At 41.4% G+C, this 16,937-nt stretch overlaps 1 protein-coding gene across 1 annotated transcript; it reads left to right on the top strand.

Moving 5' to 3' along the window:
- Positions 1-1,820: 1,820 nt before the first annotated feature.
- p4hb (prolyl 4-hydroxylase, beta polypeptide) lies at positions 1,821-15,811 on the top strand. The gene is made up of 11 exons (XM_083905948.1): positions 1,821-2,162; positions 4,694-4,891; positions 7,135-7,265; positions 8,193-8,330; positions 10,210-10,314; positions 10,465-10,590; positions 10,691-10,891; positions 10,965-11,085; positions 11,771-11,952; positions 12,785-12,898; positions 14,304-15,811. The coding sequence occupies exons 1-11, from the start codon at positions 2,021-2,023 to the stop codon at positions 14,376-14,378; spliced, it is 1,533 nt and encodes a 510-aa protein (XP_083762074.1). The 5' UTR covers positions 1,821-2,020; the 3' UTR covers positions 14,379-15,811.
- The last annotated feature ends 1,126 nt before the right edge of the window (positions 15,812-16,937 follow it).

Below are 16,937 nucleotides of genomic sequence, written 5' to 3'. Positions count from 1 at the left end.
CAACCACGGGTTGCCAGTTACGTCAGAAAAAGAAACCTAAAAGACCTCGGTGTTTTGAATTTAAATGTAGTAACCGTTTTTGGCCACATTCTTTTACTGCTTTTTGTCCCTATCAGTCGTGTATAAAGTACCTTAAATGTGATACTTTTTGCATTTTCATAATGACTTTGCTAAAACAAATGATAATAGTTTTTTTTTTATAACTCTTTATTTCCTCTTTTGTGACAGACGTCAAAGATTAGAGCTTGTTCTCAGCCAATCAGCTCGTCACACCTGTCACTTTGAGAAGTGTCTTTTTAAAAAAAAAAAAAACGCCGCTGGAAACCGAGGTGTGTGCTGATGACGATGCCTTCCCTTCCAAGTTTGTGGAGAACGTGGCCTTCACTGAGCATCAAACCGCGAAAGAAGTTGCGTTTGTCCAGGAAGGCTACTGTAAAAACACCGTGGCACAAAATGGCCGCTTCCTGACATACAATAAAAGGCTCATCCTGGGGTGATGAAACGCAACACAACAATCCACACAGTCAGGCGATGGACCTTCCAAACCGTTGTGTCTTTCCTGAACACCTTGTGTTCAAAGACTGTGTTTCGAACAAGACGTACAGAAACTGTCAAACTGATAAATATCTTCAAATTCCAGATATTGTGTGGAATTCAGCGAGTTTTGGGGTGGAAACGGAATTTGCTGTGATGTCGTTTGAAGCCGAATATGACAAATGACAAATACAGCATATTTACATACATAGCTCAGTTCAAACGCGTTCAACCAGAAATACTGGAAGTACAAGTGAAATTAAGTTGCTTCAGTTTCAGTGTGAACCACTTTCCATAAACAGTGTCACGCAAATGTAATTTGCTGGGAATGCTGACTCAGCATCTCCAACTGACTATACTGCATTTTTTGGGTGTAATTATGTCTTTTTTTGTGTGTCTTTGTTTCAATTGTATATTAAATGTACACTTACACTTTATTGTTGGTATGTTCTTCTCACTTTTGTCTCATTATTGTATGCAGGTAGTCCGACTAAGACGAGCTGCGGGGGCAAAATCATGGCTTGGTCCAGCCATGGTAATCTGTCACTCCTCAATCACAGATTTTATTTATGTTTTGACATATTGCACAATCTCCATATTACACAGATGTTTGTTCTACGTTTTTATATATATATATATATATGTCATATGGTAGGGGTGGGGGGGAAAAAAGTTGCTTCGATTCTGAATTTTTTTTTTCCCAGTTATTTACAATATTTTATTGTTCTATATATTTATATTGTTTTATAAAGTGGGTTCTTCTTTTTTTTTTACTAAGTTTATATAGTTTTTTTAAAAGCTATTTACAGTATTTTATTGTTCTTTACATTTATATTTTCACATACTTTTTAATTACAAGGTTATTTCATTCATTTTGAAAAAAACAAAAAACATTTTGAACTTGGCGTCAGATTATTTGTGACATAATAGTGATGAACACTGGTTGGAAGGAAGGGCCCCTGGGAATGTTTGCTTCGGGCCCCTACAGACTCTAGAATCGCCTCTGCATTATTTATATATATATATATATATTAAAAAAAATTTATTGTGTGTTTTTTTTTTTTTTTAGATCAAAGTTACACAGGGAGACAAACGCACCACATTTTCCTTTACCATTTTACCATGTTTTCCCCCGCTGCCAGTGTCTGTCTTCGGTGTGAGTTGCAGATCCGCTCCCTCGTCATTCACTTCCAGGTGCTCTCCTCCACGGTCCAGTCACATTTCAACACGAACTGCTTACGGCCTCATAAATGCGCATGCGCGCACCGCTGACGACCCCTCCGGTTTTTTTTTGCGTGCGGTGCCACGTTAGTAGCGGTAGACACAAATATCACCCAGCTACTCTCCCGACCGTGAGAGACGTCGCAGACGACAACGCCGTCGAACCGAGACCACTTTCTTGCACGAAAACCACCCGCGCAGCTCTCCCTTCTCCTCTTCTCGCTCCCGGTGTCAGGAAGAAGAAGAAGACCTCTCCACAACCACCATGTTGAAGTTTCTGCTCGTCTGCACTCTGGCTGTGGCCAGTAGCATCGCTGAGATCGCGGAGGAAGATGACGTCCTGGTGCTGAAGACGACCAACTTCGAAGAGGCGATCGCGGCTCACAAAAACATCCTGGTTGAATTCTGTGAGTAACGCCCGCTGCCGAGTCTCAGACGCCGGCTACAGCCGACATCTGTTCCCCGTGTAGCGGTCTCGGCTAATGTGCTAGCTTCGGGGTGTTAGCATGAAACTTCTGACACTTGTGGCAAGTTGCAGTCGCGTTAGCGCTAGCAGCTAAGCCCACAGATGCCGTGGGTGTTTTCCCACTCCCACGTAGTTTCTCGCACAAACTTTTCAGTGTCGTTTTATGATGCGTTTTTATTTTTTATTCTTTTGCTGTAGTCCTCGTGAAATGCACCCACTAATATCCTCTACAATGAATTTAACGGTAAGGCTAGCACAGCATGCTAACCTTCTTGATTGTTTTCTAGCGCTAACGTCACTCACTATTTCGATAAAGTCTTAGCTCGAGCTAACCCTACTGTAAAAGTGTAGTATATTTGCTTTTTATTTGTTAAAAATATAAATGTATGTATAGCCGCTGTGTTGTTTTTGTGCAGAAAATCTACAATAACGTAAGTGTCAACCGTCGTATGTTAGAAAACAACGGTCATAATGCGAGTATAAAGGAAATTAATGCATTTATTGGGGGTTTTAAACTGTTAAATGCATTTAAAACGTTTAGTAATGGTAATGATGATAATAATAATACGAATATTGGCATTTCTGACAAGTCTGACATCGGAATATCACGTTAATTGCGTGTTAGCACTTTGTAAATAAGCTTCGATTGTGTAGGAATGCAGGAGTCTGACTCGGACATGTTTCGATGAACCTCCTGTGGTTTTGCGAGTATAACTTTCAGTTTCACGACGTGAAATGTCACTTTAGAGTTCACATTATTTCCACACAGACGCATTCTTTTAGTGTGTGACAGATGTGTAAAGCAGCCATAGGTCGTTGCGGGACAGATTCTCCAATGAGATCCGCATGAATGGAGGGAGGGAGGGAGGGAGGGAGGGGTGAAGGGCTGTTGTTTGCCCCGTTCACCCCCCACCCTAAGCGGGGGCGGGATCTCTGTGAGTGTGGAGCTAGGTTGACGTGTACATCCACACACAGTTGATCTGGCCACTTTTCATTGACTCAGCCGAGAACAAGGAAGTTCTTTTTCTTTTTCATAATTCGACGTGTCTATCATTGAGCAGGTCACTTTGCATGACGTGTCATTTATGGTCAGGTGACTCACAGTTATTGTTGAGTTTTTAGTGGAAGCAACTAACTAAACAAAGTAGCTTCAGCAAGTCTAGATATGAAGATTATGACCACTGTTTTATTTATTTATATACACTAGGCTTGCACATTTAAACAAATTGTCCACTTTTTTGATAATCAATTATTATTACTTGTTTTTTTTAACTCCTTACGTGTGATTATTTTGTTTTCTTTGCCTCCGTATAACAAATAAATCATTAAAACTGTGTGTTGTAGACACAACAAGACTTTTATGAACACATTATGTTGACATTTTCTCGACCAAAACTACCAGATACAAAGACAATAAGTGGTACGTTATAAATTAAATATAAAAAAGAGAATTTAAAGGAGGTCAATTTCTCATAAATCCTCTTTCTTAAGTCCGTCTGTGAACAATTGCAGTTGATCAACTAGAATATAAAGTAAATAAACAACGAAGTAGCCTCAGTAAGTCGCAATATCAAGATTTTGACCGCTCTTTTAAAGTTGTATACACTCGGGTTGCAATCGTTCATGGAATGTCAACTATTTTTTAAATGATTTAAACACCCTCACTGTTTTTTTTTGTTGTTTTTTTTTTAAGCTTCTTGCGTGTCAGTATTTCGTGGTTTCTTTGCCTCCATATAACAAAGGAATCAAAGAAAGACATTTAAGAACATCATATCAAGGTTTGGGAGACACTGAGCAACATTGCTTTTTACATTTTATCAACCAAAACAACCAAGTAATCAAGAAATTACTTGACAGATGATAAATATCGTTCGTTGCAGCCCTAAAGTGCACATTCATTGGAGTGTTTAAACATGTACAAGTAGCAGATTTAGGGGATAAAATGAGCATTAAAGGAGCAAAGCTGGGGATGAGCTGATAAGATACTGGTCAAAATGACTTTAAATGCGATCCAGTTCAATAAAAAAACGCCATTTCACATAAGTCCTTCACTAAGCATGGTCTCTAAAAATGTTGGCTCTTTATTTCTATAATTTAAGTACATCTGCACAAGATTTATTCACATTCTACTTGTTAAAAACATGACGATTATTGAAGTATTAGTATTAAAGTTGTAGTATTAAAGTATTGATGTATTAGTAGCAATCTCCTCCCTCTCTTTTTCTGTCTATGGGTTGTTGCAGTGGGAACAAAAATCAAGTTGGGGCCACAGGTTTTGAATAATTATTTCAGTAATTTATGGCAATATTTTTCAATTGTATGATGGAATAGATTCAGTCTCATTTAACAAATGTATTTCTTTATGTTTTTCTTCTGTGCAAGTCTCTGTTTTTCAATATCATCATCTTAATCAACTCCCTGAAATCCGTGATGCTTCACATCACTGACGTAAACCTCTGCTTCCCCCTGCAGATGCCCCATGGTGCGGCCACTGCAAAGCCCTGGCACCAGAGTACGCCAAGGCAGCCGGCACCCTGAAGTCCGAAAGCTCTCTCATCCGCCTGGCTAAAGTGGACGCCACGGAAGAGGGCAAACTGGCAGAAAAGTTTGGTGTGCAGGGATACCCCACCATCAAGTTCTTCAAGGATGGAAAGAGCAAAGATTATGGCGGTGAGCACCAATGTCGTTATTCTCTATGGGCTTTTTTTTTCCAATTTAGAGCAGGGCCATTTAGAGCAGGGGTATCCAAACCAAAGATTTCCACGGTCCAACTCAGCTAATCGGGGTGAGGCTGATTTTCTGCCCCAGTCCCTCCCAGGCCATAAATAATATATCATAAAACCGACAATGTGGGCTGACCCAGGGCCGTGATTGGGCTGGACTTTAGACATGCCTGATTTAGAGGATAGCATTGATGGGTTTATGTTGATGCAATTGATTAGTTTAAGGCCTTATCCATATGGAAACATAAATTTCTCTTTATGATTTTTAAAACGTTTTACTTTAAAAGCATTGTTTGAAGAAATGTTTCATTTACCCGAAACACCCAAAAATGACTCCTAATAGTATGAATGTATATATGCCTGGTCTGTACGTGGTGCTGTAACTCTGCTACAGAAATGCACCAAAAAATGGAGCATTCACACCGTGTGTGCAGACGGGAGACAGAATGAAATAAAAATACAATTTCATAACAACATAAAGCAAAACAACAAAACAAACTCCAAAGACAATAAGATGACCCAGCAAGAGAGGGTGGAACTGCGACATCATACCTTTCCTAAAGTAGCGTATAGGTCGTATACATGAAAAAATAAGTGTGCCGTTTTGAGATTTTCACTCTTGGACCAGTTTTTAAAACAAAAAAAAGCAGAGGCACCTAAACTTTTAAGTAAGTATAAACATTTAAGCGTCTTGTCATCTTAGTTCTCTACCGAAAGCATCTTGAGGAATCAATTAATGCTTTAACTGAGTGACTAAAGAGCAGTGACGTAGACAAAAGTCAATCACATACATTTGCCTTGATGGTGTAATGTGAATATATTTAACATTTGTTGTATTACTATATTACTTAATATGTTATTGCCCTAATCCAGAAGTAGTTTTCTATTCTTTATGGATTTTTTTTTAATATTGTCATATCAGATGGCCATAGGCTTTCTCTAAAGTAATACGATCTACAGAGCTGCAGAAATGTTGGCTCGGCCAATCGGCTGTCGGCAACACGACTGAGACCAAAAGTGGGCGGGTCCTTGTCTGCACGTTTCTCTCATGCTCCCTGTGAGTTTGTTCCGTCAGCAGAGTGGAGAGAGATGTGCAGCTCCTCACGTCGTCGCCTCCTCCTCTGCTGCTCTGGGCTCGGCCCGAGTTCAAAAGGGAGGGGAGCTACGCGTTTGACCGTGGGTGCTTTTTCAGTGTGGAAATAAACGCACCCTTCACCCGTATCTCACTCACCGCACCAAGACTTTGTGCTGTATCACTTCATTACTGTGGGTTTTTTGGTGGGGGAAATTGCCTGTGTGTTGCATCAGTAAGTTGCTTAATTGCAGCAGACCGAGTTCAGAGTGACTTGTTATTTGCAGCGTCAGAGAGCTGGTGACAGGATTCCTTTATACTGTATGGTGCTTCAGTTTGAATAAAACAGAACGTCATTTCTAGGTGTTTTAACATTTTCTGACGTTTTTGGACCGAGAAAATAATCATCAGATTAATCAACAATGAAAATAATCGTTTGTTGCAGCTCTCGTTTTTCTTTTTATTCTTTTTTTTTAAAAAATATGGGTTAATGACATGACGTGTCTAATGTAGACACCTTAAGGGATAGTTGCCAAATAATTAATTTTAAAAATATTTGGTTGTGCCACCTGACATTTTTTTCATTTTGAAGTGAAAAATACTGTTAAAAATGAGATAGAATAGTTTTTCAATATATGAGACCTGTTCAAGCACATTGTTCTGGACTCAAAAATATGCATTTCACCTATATTAAAAATACTTTATACTTTATTTGTCATTGACCCATAAATATTTAAAAGCACTCCATGTTCAGCTTCTTAATGTGAATATGCTCCGTTTCCTTTGCTTCAAGTAACAACGAAATCACCAAAGCTGAATCGTTTTGATTCATAAACAAAACAAGACTTTTGGAAACATTGCAATTTCAAGGTTTTGGACACGGAGATCAAGATTTTCTGAGATTTTATTGACTAAATTTGCCGACGCTTTGTGGACCAAACAAGTACTCCATTAATCGAGCAATTAACTATGACCACCGCACTGCTATACATGTTTCTCGGTTTGACAAGCGTTGAACCGCAGTCTCACTATTTTAGCTGTTTTCAATCCTTCCATCTTTTCCACCTCAGGCCAAAGTGTTTGTCTTCTTGACAGGACTTGTTGTGTTGTTGTTACAGGTGGCAGGACGGCCCCAGAAATCGTCAGCTGGCTGAAGAAACGCACCGGCCCACCCTTCACCACCTTGTCCGACGTCGCCGAGGCTGAGGCTCTGCTCGAAAAAGAAGTGGCCGTCATCGGGTTCTTCAAGGTACGAGCGACGCGTCAACGTTTTTTTAACTCTTTTTATAATGAGTCCAGATTCACGTTTGAGCTCATTCCCTCTTCTTCTTTTTTTGTCGTATTGTGTTTTTTGGCCTCGTTCTTGGGACAGTTGTTGTAATACTTTTAAGGCCAGTTCATGGTTTCCGTGTCCACAAGTCAGCAGAGGCCCTGCTATGGCCGACGTGACGCAAATGTGCGATGCAGACGTCCGATTGAAACCCCAAATTTTTGACATCTGTTTGGACTGTACGCAACAACGGTGCGTGCTCCGGACCAGGTACGGCAATATATCGGGCCAAAGGTGAATTTGGTCCAGTTCTCACATGCGTAGAACGGCAGATCAAACTCCAGAAATGGGTGTTTCTAGTGAAACACTCACTCACTATGTAGACATTATGTTATTGACATATCTCAAATGAAAACCATCATGGGCTGCTCCATAAAACAATGATTTAGATCATTGTTTTGAGGTCTTGGTCGACACTGATCGTCGTTCTCTTACATTTTATGGACCAAACAAAATCCTCAATCAAGAGAATAAATGATGGATTAATCCAGTGTTTCCCAAACATTCTGTGGGGGCACCACTTAGCGACCATTTCTGTAACACCTACTATAATTTGAGTTCTTTAATTCAATCCAATAGATTATTTTGTGCATGTTATTTAAAAACATATACACGTACATTCAGAACAAGTCTTTGGGAACCACTGGATTATGAAAAATACACTTGCAGCCCTAAAAACGATCCATTTATAGTTCACCATCATTAAGCTGCGACGCTTAATTAATCGACCCCCTTCATTTATTCTCTTCAACCACACTGCCGCTTGAATTATATTCCATTTGTACACGTATCGCAAGTATTTGCTCTGAGCTTCATCCCAATGAAAATGTTGTTCTGTGTTGGCAGGATACCAGTTCTGAGGGCGCCCTGAAGTTCGTAGAAGTTGCCGATTCCACCGACGACATCCCCTTCGGCATGACCTCCGACGACGCCGTTTTCTCAAAGTATGAGGTGTCCAAGGACGGCGTTGTCCTCTTCAAGAAGGTGACTTCCAACTTCTAATGCATTTCCTGGTTATTTCAAAATAAAAGTTCCGTCTCCATCAAGGAGACATTGCCTATTTAAACCATATATTTAATTGGTTACAAGTTCAAATGAATATTATGTGATGGTTTAGTATCACTCTTTACTTTTTAGTCATGCAAGGTGCTTTGATGCCCTCTCCTGGACCATGTGGTAACAACTATAGATGGTCTGTACTTCTTGGCTGTAGATTTTGAACTCAACAGGACTTTTAATACACTGACATCTGTGTTATATTTAAACCTCTGGACAGATTCCTGAAATATCGTTATTTTAAGTCCTTACTCACCGTCTACTGAATATTCTAAATAGTTGATCTGGTTTTTGCGTGTGTAAGCATGTACAGTGTGGAGACGCCGGCGGTTTTTGATCCACGCTGTGGTAACGCGATGCTGCCGACCTCACAGCCTCTCCTCTCTGTTGCTAATCTCGGCCTGTCTGGATCTGTTCACGTTTAATACGCGTGCCTGTCCTCGGGCCTCGACCTCGACACGTTAAGCATATGATGAGGTATGAGGGCCTTTATTTGGTGGTGATCCTTCACTCGGCTGTGAGCAGAGAGGGAACGCATGGCGTTTGTGTAGGATGTTTTAAAATGGCAAGTTTTCACAAGTGCGGTGCAAACTTCAGCTATAAAATGAGATTATTAGTAAAAGTTATCATTCAGTGAATGTTGATGATAAAATTAATGGTGCAAAATAAGATGGAGCATTGTCACGTGTACTCCATACAGTCAATATTTGCATAATTGTCTCTTATAAGGATTTTTTTCCAATTAGTTGATTATATTTTTAGCAGATGTGAAATTTTTAATTTCTATAATTTTATATCGTCAAGTAGTGACTGAAAAATCAAAAAAGTCCTAATCGACCATACTCGTCACGATTAACACGTCTTTTTGTTCTGGTGCTACATGTTGTGCATAATTTAGCTAAAGATGGGTCAATTGGCCCAATTAACTTAATTATTTGCCATTTTTAATAATCTGCGGCCAATTATTAGATATTTTTGTTCTTACAAACTTAGTAATTTTGCCATGTCACTAAATTGTAATTTTTTCATCCATTTTTGTTTTTTTGATGGCCTGTTTCATGTATTTATTGTTTAGTTTGTGCATTATTTTTATTGAAAATACTGCATATAATTGCAATGCAGACATAAAATGTAGATGAAAACAGACCATTAATTTTGCTTTGAAGTTTTTTTTTTTGCGTTATTCATCATCAAACGGCTAGATTTTATCAGATGGAGGAGAAAAGACGCTGGCTGTCTTGATTTCTAAAAAAGAATGGCCATAGAAAAACCCACATTGGTCGACTTCTGTTGTTGTTTCAGTTAAAAACAATAAACATAAATCGATATTTCAGCGTTGGCCGTGGGGTCATGGATGATCTTTCGTTTTGGCGCACGTTCGACCACGGCTCAGAATTCCACCTGCCGCTTTATGGGCTGTGATCTATGTTGGTAACTGAAGCGCGTCGGTAACTTAACCCCACATACTGCTGACATGTGGGCTCATTGTTTACACTTTAGCGGAGCGCTCCCACATTAGGGGCTCAGTCTTGATCAACAGCTGGGGTCTTTCGCTTGTTTACTGCTACAGTTTAGAGCTTAGGTTTCACAGCCTCGACAATCAGTGCCTACCAACCTGGCAGCAGGCCGCTGGACAAATGTCAGGTGTCGTTGTGTTGTGTGCTTGTAAAAAGCTGCACCTCTGCTATTTTTATCACCTAGAAAAACCCAGTTTGGGCCTCTTAGTAGTAGTAGTAGTAGTAGTTTGACTGGTAAATCTGTTTGTTGAAGACCTGCAGCTAAATGTTCACTTGTTTCCGTTTCACAGTTCGATGAGGGCCGCAACGACTTTGATGGAGAGCTGACCACAGAAAACCTCCTGGCTTTCATCAAATCCAACCAGCTTCCTCTGGTCACTGAGTTCACAGACCAGGTAATGACTGGAGCTTAACAATAAGTTATGTATAATAGTTATGTGGTGTCCATGCTTTTATTGTACTTGATTTTCACGTTACGTTTCTTAGTGTGTGTTGAATAAATAAAACCCATATATAATAATCCACATTCGTCTCGTGTTCTGCAGAACGCCCCCAAAATCTTCGGAGGAGACATCAAGTCCCACATCCTCATGTTTCTGCCCAGAACTGGGGCCGACTTCGATGACAAAATTGCAGAGTTTAAGAAAGCCGCAGCTGGATTCAAAGGCAAGGTAGGTGAATCGTCTGTGATCATTCCAGGTTCTTTTTTTTTTAAAGTGCATTTGTGAACAAACTATTGTCTATTATTGACCTCTTTTCATCTCCTCCCAGATCCTGTTCATCTTCATCAACAGCGACGTGGAAGACAACCAGCGCATCCTGGAGTTCTTTGGCCTGAAGAAGGAGGACTGCCCCGCCATCCGCCTCATCACCCTGGAGGACGAGATGACCAAGTACAAGCCAGATAGCGAAGACATCACAGCGGAGAGCATCACCGATTTCTGCACTCGCTTTGTTGACGGCAAGGTCAAGGTGAGTGGAGCGGCTGCAGTTTGACTACTGTGTAGTATCTTTTTTTGTTGTTAACCGAGATGTTTTTCTCCAGCCTCACCTCATGAGCGAAGACATCCCCGAAGACTGGGACAAAAACCCAGTGAAAGTGTTGGTGAGCAAGAACTTTGAAGACGTCGCCTTCGATCCCACCAAGGACGTCTTTGTGGAATTCTGTAAGAGCTCCTTTTATTTTTAATTCAATTTACACTCTTATTTTCTAAATATGGAGGAGAGCCCGTAGAGGTTTTCCCATTTTAAAAAGCGTGAAAATGCATTTGTCAACCCGTCTTTTGCGGTTGAGGTGTTTAAGGCGGGGTTCATGTGTTTTAAATATCCTTTAATGATACGAGGTGAGAGAGGTTTGGCAGAGGCTCGAGCTGCAGCGTTTGTAACTCGAATCTTTCCTAACTTTGCTCGTGCTAAGCCCTTTTTCAAATGCCAAAAGGGGTCGAGGCTAAGGCTTCATTCGAACCTCTATTCATCCTCTCAAGGCATGCGAAGTCGTTTGTTACCAGAAACTGACAAGATGGAGTTAAATATAGTTTCTTTTCTTTCTTTTATTTTTGTCATGGTCCGCATCCAAATGTGTGCTATTTTTTTCCATCGCATGCAAATAAACACAGCTTATGGGAAAGCCCGTATTCCCTGACAGCTGAGGCCGAGGTCGGCCCTTAAAGGCTATGAGGCTAAAGCTGCACGTGATGTGTTCAGTGTGCTGTGTGCAGCTATACAGCACGTGGGGATGTGGACTGGATTGTGTCTTTGAAATGGCGAGCACAAATGTGTAAAACGACTGTGTGATCAATAACTCAATCCTCTGATGCCACTGTGTTAATTATTGGTGTTTGTGATTTTTAGATGCACCTTGGTGTGGACACTGCAAACAGCTGACTCCCATCTGGGACAAGCTGGGAGAGAAGTACAAGGACCACGAGAGCATCATCGTGGCAAAGATGGACTCCACAGCCAATGAGCTTGAATCGGTCAAAGTCCAGAGCTTTCCGACTCTCAAGTTCTTCCCCGCGGGACCTGAACGCAAGGTGAGCGCCGAAATCTGTTAGCCTGGCTAGGCGCCAAGAAAGAAGTTGATATTTAGATCAACGTCTCCCTCGTTTCATGCCCTGCATTGCTTGATGTACGTAGGCGAGGCCTATGCAGGACAAGCGGGATGGCGATTTGCATGGAATCTCTATGGCGTTGAGATTCCATGCAAATGACCCTGATCCCAGGGACGATAAAAGCTGCAAGTCAGTAAAAGTGATCGCCACGGATGAAGCGGCTCCTACATCGTAAATCATTAAGTTTCATTAATGCCTCAGGAGTTTGATGTAGCCACGTGCAGAAACCCGAACCTGCTGGCCTTAAAAGTTTCTACGCCATTATGCTGGTGTTAGGTTCTTTAAAGATTCCTCCTGGATGAGTTCACTCTCTGCCTCTCTCCACACCCGATCATCTCGTGCCAGCCTCCAGTTCATCGCCATCTTTAAATATGTGGTTTATACCAGCGCTCTCTCCTTGGTTTAGCCTACGACCCTGCTTAGACGAGGCATGCAGAAGACCCAGAAGAAGGCTGAGATGGTGACGGGTCATTGTGATGCTAAAAATGGAACAGTGTGCTTGACATTTATCCTGTTATTGTCCTTTTCATATTATTGTCATAACCCATTTTAGCTGTCATCCCTCCAACGTGTTGCTGCGTCATTGCTCACCCTTGCTAAAGTTCATTGGCACCATTTTTGAACGTGTGCGCCAAGGTTTGCCGGCTGCTTCTGAAATGACACCACTCGGGTGTCAAAGGCTCAGCGATGCCACGTTTTTTACACTCTTAATAGTTTTGACCCATTTATCTTTATAAACGCGTTTGATCGACAGGTGGTCGACTACAACGGCGAGAGGATGCTGGACGACTTCGTCAGGTTCTTGGAGAGCGGCGGCAAGGACGGCGGTGCTCCTCCAGCCGATGACGACGACGATATGGGACCAGAGGTGAGATCATGTCGACGTTTCGTTTACAGCGTGGTTTTGGCTTCTTCTCGTTGCAGTAGGGGCTGTTATGTTGTCTGAATAATCATGTTTATTCCGCCTATGGTGAAGAATACAATTACTTCACACGGTCTTGTTGTCCAGTGTTTCCCAAACCTTCTACATCTTTTTAAAAAGCGACAAACTATTGTGTCTAGGGACCCTAAAAAAAATCAGTGGGTCTTGACCCGGTCTTTGGGCATCATTTACATACATTACATACATTTTCTACACTAGCAACGGCGAGTAAATTCTGTTTCTGTGAGAGTGCGCGTCTCCCGTTGAAACTCAAGTGCTTTCTGGAAGCATTTTTTGGCAACATTTGTGAAGCCGCCCAGAATAGGTTTATGGGCCGAGGTCCTCTGGAGGATGACGGATTGTAACCCTAGAACTGACCCTCTTGGCTTTTTTTGTATTCCTGTACAAATGCGAACGGTATTTAAGAATGACTTCTTTATTTCTAAGTCAAATATGATTTTGTACAACACACACTAATAATACAAATACACTAATGTTTTCGGGTTTTCCCCCCCCGTCTCTTCCATGCTTCACCTAGGGGATTTTCCTCTTCCAGCACTTTCCCACTCCACCACTGCCCACACACACACACGCACACCTTCCCAGTAGTCTACAACAGCAGAGCAGACAGACTGAGGCCCACTAATGCCTCCTGCAGCTGCTGTGGCTGTTGTTTGCCCTCTGGAAAAAAAAAAAGCAGCACGTGTGAGGCTGAAATCACTCATTGGTGTCTCCATGCGTCCGACACATCTGCTCGGCCCACCTGTCCACAGACGAGACACGTGTCATGTGTACGCTACCGTTCAAAAGTTTGGGGTCACCTATACAGTTTTTTTGTGTGTGTGTTTTCCATCGAAAGCCACGCTTTTATTCATCAAGAGTTGCAAAATGAATAGAAAATATAGGTAAGATATTGACAAGATTAGAATGATTTTAATTCCAAATAAAACTGTTTTCAGCTGTGCTAACATCATTGCACAAGGGTTTTCTAATCATCCAATAGCCTTCTAACGCGATTAGCAAACACAATGTACCATTAGAACACTGGGAATGGGCCTCTATACACCTATGTACATATTCCATTAAAAACCAGACGTTTACAGCTAGAATAGTCGTTTACCACATTAACAATGTATAGAGTGTATTTCTGATTCATTTAATGTCATATTCGTTAAAAAAAGGTGCTTTTCTTTCAAAAATAAGGACATTTCTAAAACTTTTTTTGAACGCTAGCGTATATTTTGCATCACGTGATGTGTTTTTAGCTCCGTGTCAAACGCGTCGCTGCAGTGACGGAGTTAAAACTGTGCTGAGCGTTGACCTTCTCCTCCCCCCCCCCTCTGCTCTCCAGGACTTTGAAGACGGACTGGACGAGGACTCCGACGGCGAGGACGGCGGCGACGACAACAGACACGACGAGTTTTAGGAGCTGCCAGAGGAGAGAGAGATGAGAGGGAGAGAGAGAGAGAGAGGAGTCGAGTCCCGCCCCCCAACCCTTCAAACTAGTCACCATCACTACCTTCACTTCCTTGTGGACCTTCCCTGTCCTGTGAACATTAATACTTCCCCTTTAACTGCCTCTCAAGTCGGTCAGTCAAAAGGCCTAGTATTCAGTCAACCTCGCAGCTCCTGGCCCAGACTGGTCTTGTCCCCCACCTGTGAGGACTCTGTGGAACAGCACACCACCACCTCTGCGAGAGACTCCAAAGCCTTCTCTACGAAGTCAGCTGTTTGCCTTAAATGTTTAGAAAAAAGAAAGAAGAAAAAAAAAAACAGGCATTAAGATCTAGTTTTTCGAAAAAACGTTTTCCTTGATACATTTTCTCCTAACAGAAATCATCTTACCATAGTTCAGTGTGGGTCAGATTAAAGTAGTATTTGTAGATACGTGGGGGGGGCAGTGTTTCTTTTCCCTCTGATAGGAAAACAGAGGACCAGAGTCTTGTGTGTGTGGTGGTTTTGGTCTAAACTCTCAGGGGACAAGGGGGCTTTTTTTTATCCTTCTATACATGTGCTTTGTTTTGCTGCGTCGTCACTAAAAAGATCACGGCCCACAGAGTTTGTTGCTGAGACCAATAATCTTCTTTCTCATGGCAGGTGAAGGGGAAGTGGTTACTTTATTTTAATTTTTATTATTATTATTTCCCTAATTCCCAAATCTATGTCCCGTTTTCGCTCTTCATTTCCACTCGGCTACTGACTATTTTTGGGGGGGAAATCCTTCTTTTTTTATTTAATTGCTTTCTCAATGAGGTTTGTTTTGTTCATTTTTAATTTAGGACTTTTTTTATTGATGTACCTTGGTGCCCAGCTGTAGCCGGTCGTTTGGGGGGGAGGGGGGGTGGAGGAGAGTTGGCCCTTGGACACTCCCTCAGACCTGGAGTGGTTTATTCAGACCAGCTCTGATAAGGTGGCACTGCATTCATGCCTCGTCAGAGATTCATCGTGGTTACTAAAGCAGACAAAGAGATTTGGTTTCGGTTTACGTGTGTCGGGGTTGGTCTGAGAAGAGACGCGGCGGTTAAATTGTGAGGCGGGGGAGGGAACAGTTGCACAGCCCCACCTCTCACCACCCATTCTTACACCTCCACCGTCTCCCGAGGCTCCACCAAACGCCCTCGATGTTGCCGTGTGTGTGTGCGCGCGAGCGAATGATGCGAAACTGTGACGATATGAATGGCTGGTTAATATTTTCTGGTCATCCCTGCGTGTGTGTGTGTGTGTGTGTGTGTGTGGCATTGAGCGGCAGCTTGAGTGGAACAAGGTGATGATGGGTTTGACAGCCGTACAGCAGTCAAAGGGGGGGGCGTGAAATTAATGAAGCATTCCATCATATCCAAATGTGGTAAACGTGAAATGGTGGCCAATAAACAAAAAATAATAAAAGAAGTTTTGTCTTCATTTGTATTTGTTTGACTAACTGGAGCAGTTTAAGTATTAACTCGACAAGATTAAGTGTCATGTGCACATCGGCATATTCCCGAGATGCATCCTGAGGAGTTTTTCCTGAATTAATTAGATAAATTCTGACCTTTTTTCCCCCACAGAACTTCCAACTTCCTCAGTCTCGGAATTCTGACTTCTTTTAAAAAAAGTTTTTTTTTTTTTTTCTTACATGTGACATCACTAATACTCTTCCATGCATTATTTTTTTTAATTAAAAAAAACAAAATATTACATTTAAACAGCCCCCATAATGTAAAAGGCTCTAAAAAATTTTTTTTTTATGTTTTTTCCCAGGAAATAAATCCCAGCAAAAAAATCCCAGCAAAAATGATCTCATAAATTCAGAAAATTCAGTATTTCTGAGAATTTTTTTAATAAAATTTTCCTGGGGGAATTTTTCCTGAATTAATGAGATCAATTCAGATGGGGTTTTTTTCCCTCAGAAGTCTGATTTCTGTCTTTAATCTCAGAATATTTATGCTGTGTTATTTTTGCTTTCTTTAAAAATGTTTTTTTACATATGGCCCTAATACTTTTCCATACATTAATTTGTAAAAAAAAAAAAAGAGCTAAAAAGGTAAATTCAAACAGGTCACAGGGCTTAAAAAGCTATTAATTAATTACATTTCAGGGTTAAACTAATGATCTCATAAATTCAGAAAAGCAGAGCCAAAAAAAAATCCCAGTAAAAATGATCTCATAAATTCAGAAAAAGTGAATCCACTACTCATAAAGGATGACGCAAACCATTGAGACACTTCCTGTTTCTCACATGGACCAAATTAGTACGTGATTAAAGTGACATCAGCCTGTTTTTACTGTTCACGTCAACAACCAACAACACACGAAAGTTCGTGTCCCCTCCTCGTCACCTGCACTTAGCACCAGCACTCGAACCGCTTTCATCACCGCTTGTTGTTTACGAGAAACCACCACCGCCGATATAACGCCGCATCTCCGATGACTTGTACGTGAGCGGCGGGGTGACAACACCAGCTCACGTCTTATCTTTTAAGACGCGAGCTGTGTCACAGGTTTG

This window comes from Microchirus variegatus (assembly GCF_963457635.1).
Source record: "Microchirus variegatus genome assembly, chromosome: 19".
Taxonomy (NCBI): domain Eukaryota; kingdom Metazoa; phylum Chordata; class Actinopteri; order Pleuronectiformes; family Soleidae; genus Microchirus; species Microchirus variegatus.
Note: the sequence above shows the minus strand (reverse complement) of the source record. Positions and strands in the feature narration are given on the sequence as shown.